This window comes from Panthera tigris, chromosome E2 (assembly GCF_018350195.1).
Source record: "Panthera tigris isolate Pti1 chromosome E2, P.tigris_Pti1_mat1.1, whole genome shotgun sequence".
NCBI lineage: Eukaryota > Metazoa > Chordata > Mammalia > Carnivora > Felidae > Panthera > Panthera tigris.
The window spans coordinates 4,045,786-4,055,725 of NC_056674.1; the positions used below are offsets into that span (position 1 = coordinate 4,045,786).

At 60.7% G+C, this 9,940-nt stretch overlaps 1 protein-coding gene across 3 annotated transcripts; it reads right to left on the minus strand.

Annotated features, from left to right (window-relative positions):
• Positions 1-278: 278 nt before the first annotated feature.
• Positions 279-7,970, minus strand: MYADM (myeloid associated differentiation marker). 3 transcript variants are annotated; one of them, XM_042969486.1, is made up of 4 exons: positions 7,897-7,970; positions 7,263-7,381; positions 3,631-3,696; positions 279-2,250 (listed from the first exon to the last, which is right to left on the minus strand). In XM_042969486.1, the coding sequence occupies exon 4, from the start codon at positions 2,246-2,248 to the stop codon at positions 1,280-1,282; it is 969 nt and encodes a 322-aa protein (XP_042825420.1). In that variant the 5' UTR covers positions 2,249-2,250; positions 3,631-3,696; positions 7,263-7,381; positions 7,897-7,970; the 3' UTR covers positions 279-1,279. The 3 variants fall into 3 exon arrangements, with proteins under 3 accessions (XP_042825420.1, XP_042825421.1, XP_042825419.1); XM_042969487.1 differs by lacking the exon at positions 7,897-7,970 and having other exon boundaries at positions 7,263-7,468; XM_042969485.1 differs by lacking the exons at positions 7,263-7,381; positions 7,897-7,970 and adding an exon at positions 5,934-6,023.
• Between the last annotated feature and the right edge of the window lie 1,970 nt (positions 7,971-9,940).

Genomic DNA, 9,940 nt, shown 5'->3' on the forward strand with positions numbered 1-9,940 from the left:
GTCTTCCCTCTGTGGTCGACAGAAGGGACCCATGGGGACCAGAAGCTCCAGGGAATTAAAAAAAAAAAATAAAATATATATTTATACATTTATATATATGACGTTATGCATGTGAGTCCCAGAGAAGCAAGGAAGCAGCTACAGGAAGCGACTAACACACAGAAACACACCTGTGTGTGTGTGTATGTGTGTGTGCACCACACTCCAAGTAATGCAATCCCTCTAAGGCAACAGCAACCCCGCCCCCCCCCCCCAAGAAAAAGAAATTGAAAAGCAACTTCCCCTTTTAGAATAGGGCCACTCAATGTAAGTTTTACCCTCGTAACCAGGAAGAGGAAAAGAAAAAAAACAAACCCAGGCTAGCATTGCCGTTAAGGCAGGCATTGGCCATTTTTTTTTCTCCCAGCAAAGGCAGGACGGGCTATTTTTAACACTAAGGCTGGAGTGCCACATCGCTGCCCCTCACAAATACTTCGGACGGGTTTTCGATAACGCAGAGAGCAGTCGGGCTGGAAAACGTTCACCCTTGATTTCCTTTAAGATGGCCTCTAGGCAGTGGATTCTTAGTAAGCCTGGGAAAAATTCTGGAGCCAGTCTCAGGCGAGGCTGGGTGCCGAGCAGGACCCAGGGACCCGGGGTCTGTCTGTGGGTTAAGTGTCATACCCACTGGAAAATCTTTGGCCTCCAGAGATTTTTTTTTTTTTAACTTAAAGGGGACCTGTACGGTACACCCCCCTCCCCTGGGAAAAAGGGAGCCCAATCCCTAGCTACCCTCCCCCCCTCTCCCCCAAACACACACGTACACACCAACAAGGCACAGCCAGGGCGGGCAGGCATGCTTTGGCAATGAGGCCCCTCGGGGAGGCCAGGGGTATTAACAGCTGCAGAGAGAGGTGTGGGACAGGTGGAGCTCAGCACCTTTGGAGGTGGGGGTAGAGAAGAAAGGAGTCTTGGAGCTCCCAAGGAAATTGGAAGAAAGAAAATGGGAAGGGGTGGCTAAGACACAGGCAGATGAGAAAATGAGAGGACCAGAAAAGAGCCGGGAGAGGCAGAACAGGTCAGAAAAGAAGACCATGAAAACAGAAGGGCAAATGGGCCAAACAGGATACGGGCAACCAAACAAAACAGGAAGGGAAGGAGAGAGGAGCCCAGAAGCGAAAGAAATGGAAAAGAGCAAGGGGAATTGGGAAGGACAGGAGAAAGGTGGAAGAGAGGGAGCCCAGAAGAGGAAATGAGAACCTGGGCACAAGGGGGGAGTCAAGAGCCCCCGGCCGGAGCCTCACACCCGAACAAAAACCAGGCGGGCCGAGTACACGAGGTCAGCCACGTAAGCCAGCAGGTTGATGGCCGTCAGGATGGCCACGGCCAGCCGGCGGTCCCAGGTGCACACGTAGGAGGTGTGCCTGTTGCCGCAGTTCACATCCCTTGAGCGCCGCGGTTGGCCGCCGTACTTCTCATCGAACTGGTAGAGCGGCCAGAGAACCAGGGCTGTGGCATACAGGAGGACGGACAGCAGGGCCAGCCCGGACAGGAAGCTGGGGAAGGAGATGGGCAGCACGTTGGTGCAGTCACCCAGGTTCAGCAGGATGGCCACGGCCGCCAGGATGAAGCAGATCGAGTACACGGCCACGCACCACTCCAGCGCCGGCTGGTGCTGGTACAGGTACGGGCTGCTGATGAAGGCAAAGATGACACAGGCCACGAAGGTCTCCAGCACCTTGAGCAGGCCTGGCACGGTGGCCATGTATCCGGTGATCTCCCCGGGCCGGGCCCGGGTCCAGGCCACTTCGGTGGCATAAGCCACGCAGGCGATGCAGGAGAAGGCGGTGGCGGCGATGGCGTGGTCCCGGGAGCGGCCATGAGACAAGAACTGGACGTAGGTGGTGGGGTAGATGATGGAGGCCGACAGGCAGAAGAGGGCGGCGTAGCAGGCGTAGGTGATGGGGAAGTTTCGCCAGGACAGGGGGAAGCGGGCCTGGAGCCCGCCCAACTCGACTATGAGGATGATGAGGGTCACGGAGAAGCAGAAGCACCACGTGAACATGGACCAGTTACCCATGGACCCCGTCCAAGCACCCACACTGGCCACCAGTGAGAAGGCCACGCAGGTGGACACCAGCTGCAGCAGGCGGAGGAGGCCCAGGGGCTGGGTCAGCGCCCTAGGGGACCCCACGATGGTTGGGGAGCCCAGGCCTGAGGAGGACGACATGGTGGTGGTGACGGTCGTGCGGGTCACGGTCACCGGCATGGCTGGGAAGAGGGGAAAGGAAGAGTCCTAAGAAGGTTCCAGATGTGGGAACCCAGGCCCTCAGCCCTTCCTCCCCTGGGGACAAAGGACTCAAGCTGGCGGAGGGGGGAGACGCGGCAGGCCTAAGGGGCTGAGTTGGTCACCCAAGTGCCAGCCCCCTCCTCCGACCTGACTGGGGTTTCCCACATCCTGTGGCAGAACCCAGGAGTCTGGGCCGCTGTCTCTGCTTCCCTCTCTCTGCAACCCAACTACCGTGAAACCACCCCAGACTCTCAAAACTGCCCTCCTTCCCCCAGGGACTCAGCCTCCCAGCCACTCAAAAACCTCCCCGACCACACGTCAGAACAAGAGGTTCTGACCTCTTCAGTTGGGCTCCACCTCCTCCCTCTGGGTACCCAGGGCTCCACTCCCCCGGCTCCAGTGCCCACCTTCCTTCTATCACCCTGCAGGCATTTCCAGCCTCCCTGGGTGAGAACGTTCTCTGGGACTCACAGGTGATCACGGGTGATCAGAGCCTCTGCCCTCCCGACCTGTCTCTGGAACTGGACCTGAGATCTCCAGAGCACACACGCCCTCTCACCTCGGAGATCAAGAGTCTGGGCCCTCAGTCTGAATCCCACCTGGGATTTGGGTGTGGAGTACTTCACCCAGGGACGCCGAGCTTCCGCCTGCCTCTGCCCCTCCCGCCTGCCTCTGCCCCTCCCGCCTCCCTCTGCCCCTCCCGCACGTGGAGTCCAACCTCCAAATTCCCCAGAGCGCCCAAGAAGCTTGGCTCGCCGCGACCCAGCCCCTTCCACGGAAACCTCTCACGTCCTGTTACACAGCTTCAGACCCCAGGACTCTGGGCCCTCAGCCTTGGGCACACCAGACACCTGTGGTTTGGGAAATCCACTTCTTTCTTCTGTCCCTCCAGAACCTTCTGTCTCCTTGTCCTACAGACCCTCAGGAATAGAGAGGGTCCAGCCTACTGGAGACCAGGTGTCCAAATCCTCCCCCAGGTCCTAAAACCTCTAGTCTCTCAGCTTCCACCCTACAAAGTTCAGAAGGCCTCTCTCAGCCACAGGGAAATAAAACTTCCTCCTTCCAGGGTCAGGCAGTAGAACAGGCTTTAACCTTACCTAACTGTCCCTAGGAGAGGCCCCGAGGGCGCAGGAGCCCAGCTCCTGGGCACACTTCTCCCTCGGGTACGCAGGTGTCTGGGTCTCGTTCCTTGGAAACCAAGCTCCCAGGTCCTTCTCTCGGACCCAGGAGTCCAGGCCCCCAGATGCTCCTCCCTCTGACACAAAAGTCTGGGCGGGAAGCCCCCTCTGCCCTCAGACCCAAGGAGGCTGGGCCCCCAGCCCCTCCTCCCTCAGACACGGGGGGTCCCGGCTCCCACTCACCAGCAGTCTTTGCGGAGGACCCAGACGCAGAAAGATCCGGCTCTGGAGGTGGATTAGGTCAGACACCTGGAAAAGGCCAGTCAGAGCACTGGAGGGAGGGAGGGAGAGTCCGCGCCCAACCCAGCCCCCGCTCCGCCCCTCCCGGGACCCAGGCGACCAGCCCGCCCAGAACGCGCCGCCAGCCTCCGCAGCCCCGGCGCCCTCCCAGCCAGGGCGGGGATTTGGCCTCGGGCCGGGAGAGGTCCCGGCGGTGACCCCAGGGAAGCCCCGCCCCTGCCCCGTCCCCAAGTCCCCAAACTGCAGAAGCGAAGTGGAAGGAACCCGGTGAAAGTGCACGCCCCGCGCGCGGGCCGGCGTGGGTGTGAGTGATCTTAACCTCGCCCCAGCCCAAGCAAGTCGCGGGCCCGGCCGGCGGGAGGGCCCTGGGCGGTGGCTGCGGGGGCGGGCGGCCTGGCCGGGCGCAGCGTCTCCGTGCCTTATAAGGGCTTCAAGTCGGCCCAGCCATCTGGAATGTGCCGGGGACCAGGGGGCGGTGCTGGGACCTCCGCCCCGCGCCGGCCTCCGGGATCGCCGCCCCACTTGTGGATTCCGGGGAGGGGGGTGGGGCGCGAGTCCAGACTCCAGGTCCCAGGAAGGGAGGCCCGAAGCCTGAATTTCTGGGGCCTCCAAAATGTGAGTCCTGGGTCCCTAGAGCATGGACTGGGAGCCTGGACCCCAAGAAGAGACCCCCGGGTTTGCCTAGGGGAACCCCGCCCCCCCACCCCACCCCAACCTCGAAGCTGGAAACCGCACTGTTGGAATCCAGTCCAGAGATTACTAGCCACACCTCCCACCGGCCCTCGGAAGTCAGGTCTCCCTGCGGGGGCTGGGCCTCCGGGGCCACCTGGGAGGTGCTGGGCGGGAGGCGGCCGCCTCCAGCTCCCCGCCACGCCCTCCGGGAACCCGTTAGGAGGAAGTCAGGGCTGGCCTGCGCTGGGGCGCCCTGGAAAGCGGGTACTGCCGGGTCCCGAGCGGGGAAGGAGAAACAGGGCGGGCCACAAATCCAGAAGTGCCCCAAGGAAGGAGGGGGGTGGTGCAGGGACCACCCGGAGGGGAGGGGGGGGGGTCCTTCTCCACCCTCCGCGCCTCCAGCCGCCGCCTGAGGTCAGAACTCAGGAATGCATCTCCGAAGACAGGCGGAGGGAGAGGAAACACCCCTTGGCCTTCCGGGCGCAGTTTAGGACTCCCCCGGCCACGCCCCACGCTTTCTCCACCTCCACGCCAAACACCACACCCCATCACCCGCACAGAATCGCGTCCCTGAACCCCAGCCTCCACTCTGAGCAACCCAAGGCCTCTGGCCTCAGCCTTGGCTTCTCCCAGCCTAGGACACCAGCTTCCCAGCTTCCTCTTCGCCTTTGCGAGCACGGTGCTGGACCTCGGCCCACCGCCTGTCTGGCCCGAAGTTCGAATTCTGTCTTCGGAATGGAGGGGTGGGGAGCAGAGAAGACCCCTCTCTTTCTCAAACCCAAGCTCCCAGCTGCAAGCGCCTCCTCTCGTGAGGACCTCCTCTTGCTAGATTTTAGCCCCCTTCAACCAGGGCACTTAGGAGTCCCCATCCCTCCTCCTCAGACCCAGGAGTCCAGACCCCCAGCCCCTCCTCCCTCAGACCCAGGAGTCCAAACCCCCAGCCCTGCCTCCCTCAGACCCAGGAGTCCAGACCCCCGGCCCCTCCTCCCTCAGACCCAGAAATCCAGACCCCCGGCCACTCCTCCCTCAGACCCAGGAGTCCAGACCCCGGGCCCCTCCTCCCTCAGACCCAGGATTTCAGACCCCAGCCCCTCCCCGCTCAGACCCAGGAGTCCAGGCCCCAGGCCCCTCCTCCCTCAGACCCAGGCGTCCAGACCCCCAGCCCCCTCCTCCCTCAGACCCTGAAGTCCTGAACCCCAGCCCCCTCCGCTCTCAGACCCAGGAGTCCTGACCCCCAGCTCCTCCTCCCTCAGACCCAGAAGTCCAGACCCCCAGCCCCCTCCTCTCTCAGACCCAGGAGTCTAGGCCCCCAGCCCTTCATCCCTCAGACCCGGGAGTCCAGGCGCCCAGCCCCCTCCTCCCTCAGACCAGGAGTCCTGCCCCCAGCCCCTCCTCCCTCAGATAGATGACATGTGAGTGCAGGTCTGAAGCCCTGTCCTCTCCAGAATCCGAGTCCTGATCCATGACCCAGTCTTTCTAGACACTCAGACACTCGGAACCCCAGCCCTTCCCTCCCTCTGCACCCAGGAATCTTGACCGCAGCGTCCGCGCCGGGGGGGTCCCCGCAGCCTCACCTCTCGGGCTGTGGCGGCTGCTGCTGAGACAGAGGCGACAGCTGCAGACTGGAAGCGTTTGCTAACTGGGTGGGGTTGGTGGGCGGGGGCGGGGCCGGGGCGGGGGCGGGGCCGGGGACCCGGCGCGAGCGCGGGGCCAGGGCTGAGAAAGGGACTCCCTGAGCCAGGGGTATCCCAGGCCCGCCCCTGAGGCGGAGCCGAGAAAAGACCACGCCCCTCCCCGGGAAAAATGGACCTGGGCTCTCCGGCCCCGCCAGTGCGAGGGGGGGGGGGGGGGGCGGGGAGCGGGGTGGAGGGCTGAGGTCACTGTTGCCGTGGTGACAAAACAGGAAGATACAACAGCTGGCGGTGTGGGGGCTCCTGGGGGCTGCCCTCCCCGACTCGGCCCTAGCGCAGTCTCCAGGGGAGGCCCGGGAAGGCCGTTGCCATGGCAACCCGTCTGTTTGGCGTCTGTTTTGGACGGAGCCCCCAGCCCAGGTCCCCACCCCGGTATCACCTCCCTCAATTCTCCCTCTCCCTTCCGGCCCCCTCCCCTCGTCGCCTGCCGCAGTCTGGCTCTTCCAGGCCGGATGCAATCTTGGACATCTGGGTCGCGGTGGGTGGGGGCACCGGGCCTGTCAGTTTGATGGGGTCTGTGGGCCAGGGTCCCTGAAAGAGCCGATCCCTAGGCTTTAAGAGCTGGGCTGAGGTCCCCGACTCCTGGGTCCCCAAATCCTCATTTGAGCTGGGACTCGCCCATTGGTGGACGGGACTCCTGGGTCCCAGCTCACAGTCGATGGGGGCGGGGGGAGGGATGTTGACAGCAAAATGTCTGGATCTCGGGCGGTGGGAGTCGGAGCACGGGACTCCCAGGTTCCAAATGACGCCTAGGCTGGAGGCCCAGATTCCTGACGCAAAAAGCAATCAAAGCTCACACTCCTGGGTTTTCATCCGCTCAGATGTGCTCGCAAGCCGAGCCTCCCAGGTCTGGAGCTGAGAGATATTTTTGGCCTGCATTCCTGGCTCCCGGAGAGAGGGAGGGGCAGGGAAGCTCGAGGAGGACCGGGCCGGGGGCTGGGGGGGGGGGGGTGGGGGGAGGGAGAGGGATGCTGCTGGGGGCGTCCGATTCATGATTCCCGCAAGAAGGGAGGGGTCCGAGGAGCTGGTGTGCCCGAGGCCCGGCGCAAGTAGGGGACCCGGGGTCCTTTCTCAGGGAGGCTCTGGGGCCCTGAAACTGAGCCACAGAGTCCAGAAGCAAGCAGGAGCTGAAGGTCGGGGTGCCCGCCCGGGGTAGGGGCGGGGCGGGGCCCGGGACGCCTGGGACCCTCCCTACTGGCCCGGCTCACTCACCGCGCTCCGCAGTCGTCCCTGGCGCGGCCTTGCTCGCGGCTGCTCCTGGGCGGGGCCTGGGTGGTGGCTGCGGTTGGTGCGCGACTCCGAGCTAACGGGGCCCTGCTGCCGCTGGGTGCCTTCCAGGCGGACAACCAAGGAGGCTTTGAGACCCAGCCCGCGCGAGTCGCGACCGGGTGGGGTGGTCGGGAGGGGTCCGGGAGCCCTGTCTAGCAGGCTGCGTGCCCTACGGAGGTGGGAGGGACTGGGGGGGGGCGCGCTGGACGCCGTGAGCGCGGCAGAAGTGGGGGGGGGGCGCATGGGATGGTGGGGGAGGGATGTGGAGCTTGCATGCCCGCTTTTGTGCCCCTGCGGAGGGGGTAGGCACAGACCCTCTCTGTCCTTCTGTGCTCTGCATAGGGGAAGGGGTCTCCGTGAGCCTGGCATCAGGCCCTGCCTAAGGAGTCAGGACACGGTGCCAGTTGGAGGTCCTCCAGGGTGGTCCCCAGGCTCCACTCACACATCTCCTTGCCCCCCCCCCCCCCCCCCCCCGTGCAGAGGCAGCTCTTTCCTGCTCCCTGCCCCAATCTTTGCCTGATCCCACAGTGGCGCTCCTGAGGTCCCCCCCAATAGTTCAGGAGAGGCCTCCACTCACACAATTCACTACGTTGTCCTCTGGTGGAAACAGAGAGTTCCCCCAAACAGCAGAGTTCAGCTGGACAGGAAGAGGAAGCCAACGTTTAAAGAATGAGTCACTGGGTGTGATCTTGAGAAGTGATACCTTAGGGCTCCTGGGTGTGTGTCATCTGGCATCATGGAGGCGCCCCTGGTTCAGAGTGTTTACCCATCCTGTAGGACAGCCTCCCTCCACCTGGAGGATGTTGTCTCCAACCTGGCGCTGTATTCCAGCCCCAAACAGGCCATACCTCTGTTCTGTGAAGCTAGCTGGGTAGGGGTGACCGGGTGCACGGACCCACCCACCGACTCCCTAATAAACGGAGCTCCTTGATCAGAAGCAATATTGTGTGACAGTGAACATGATGGTGAATAGGGCCATTCAGCGGGTACATAGATGCGGCTGTTGGCAGGAGTGGATAAGGCAAGGCAACCAAATAGCAACCCAGATTTAAATATTCCAGGCAGGAAGAAGTCATCGCTCCATTCATGATGGAAGGAGTCCAAGGTAATTCTCAGGCCACCAGGTATTTGGCTGGTCTTCCTAGGAAGCGTGCAACGTTGGTGGGGGAGGGTTACCAGTGCCACAGCTGGCTGAGCTTTGCTGGGGCAAATCCATGCCTAGCCCTCCATGGCCACTTTGTTCATGACTCCATTGTGCCAGGACCAGGGAGGCTGATGCTGAGCTCTGTGAGGTCATCTGATCTGCCAGATGGCTTAATAGCCTTCTCTGCAATAGAGGTTTTTTTGGGAAGAGTTCACCTGGATACAGATTATGTGCTGCTTTTCACTCCTGATGCATCTGTCACCAAATATATGGGGTTTTTTTTTTTCATACCGATGACCAATCTCTAACCCTTCTGAAACCAAGTGTCCAATGATTTGTTTTAAAGATTTTATCTTTTTTTTTTAATTAGAAAAATATTGATTTATTTTTGAGAGAGAGACAGAATGCGAGCGGACGGGGGTGGTGCAGAGAGAGGGAGACACAAGCAAAGCAGGCTTTAGGCTCTGAGCTGTCAGCACAGATCCCCATGCAGGGCTCGAACCGAACCAGGAGATCATGACCTGAGCAAAAGTCAGACGCTTAACCGACTGAGCCACCCAGGCGCCCCTAAAGATTTTATCTTTAAGTAATCTCTACACCCAGCACGTGACTCGAACTCATGAGTTGTACCCTTTACCGACTGAGCCAGCCAGGTGCCCCTGTGGGGCCAAGGAATTAATTCCATTTGATTCTAGGTACCTCATGACCTGGAAGTAATGCAGAACCCACAGGTACTGGCTCAGTCCCACAAGACCCCCCATACCTGCCTCCCTTCCGATTCCAGTCCAAGTCCCAGGCATGCCATACTTGTGACCGACTGACTATAAATCAAGGGTTCCTACAACCCCTTTTTGGGGGCCCATAATTTGCTACAATGGCTCACAGAACTCAAGCAAGCTCTTTATTTAGTATTACTGATTTATTACAAAGGACGGATCTCGGGAGCCTGGGTGGCTCAGTCGGTAAGCGTCTGGGTCTTGATCTTGGCTCAGGTCATAATCTCAAGGTTCCTGGGGTGGGATCGAGCCCCTGCATCGGGCTCTGTGCTGACATTAAGTAGCCTGCTTAGGATTCTCTCTCCACCCCCCACTCTGCCCCTCCCCCACTTGTGCATGGGCTCTTGCGTGCACACACGGGCCCTCTCTCTCTCAAAATAAATAAATAAGTTTTAGGGGCACCTGGGTGGCTTGGTCGGTTAAGCGTCAGACTTCGGCTCAGGTCATGATCTCACGGTCCGTGAATTCGAGCCCCGCGTCAGGTTCTGTGCTGACAGCTCAGAGCCTGGAGCCTCTTTAGGATTCTGTGACTCCCTCTCTCTCTGCCCCTCCCCTGTTCATGCTCTGTCTCTCTCTGTCTCAAAAATAAACATTAAAAAAAAATTTAATTTGTTAAAATAAATAAATAAGCTTTAAAACAAAACAAAACAAAAAACAAAGGATACAACTCAAGGACAGCCAAATAGGAGACACATAGGGCA

Coding starts and splice junctions, on each gene's coding strand:
- MYADM (XM_042969486.1), bottom strand. CDS start 2,248: ATGCCGGTGACCGTGACCCGCACGACCGTCACCACCACCATGTCGTCC.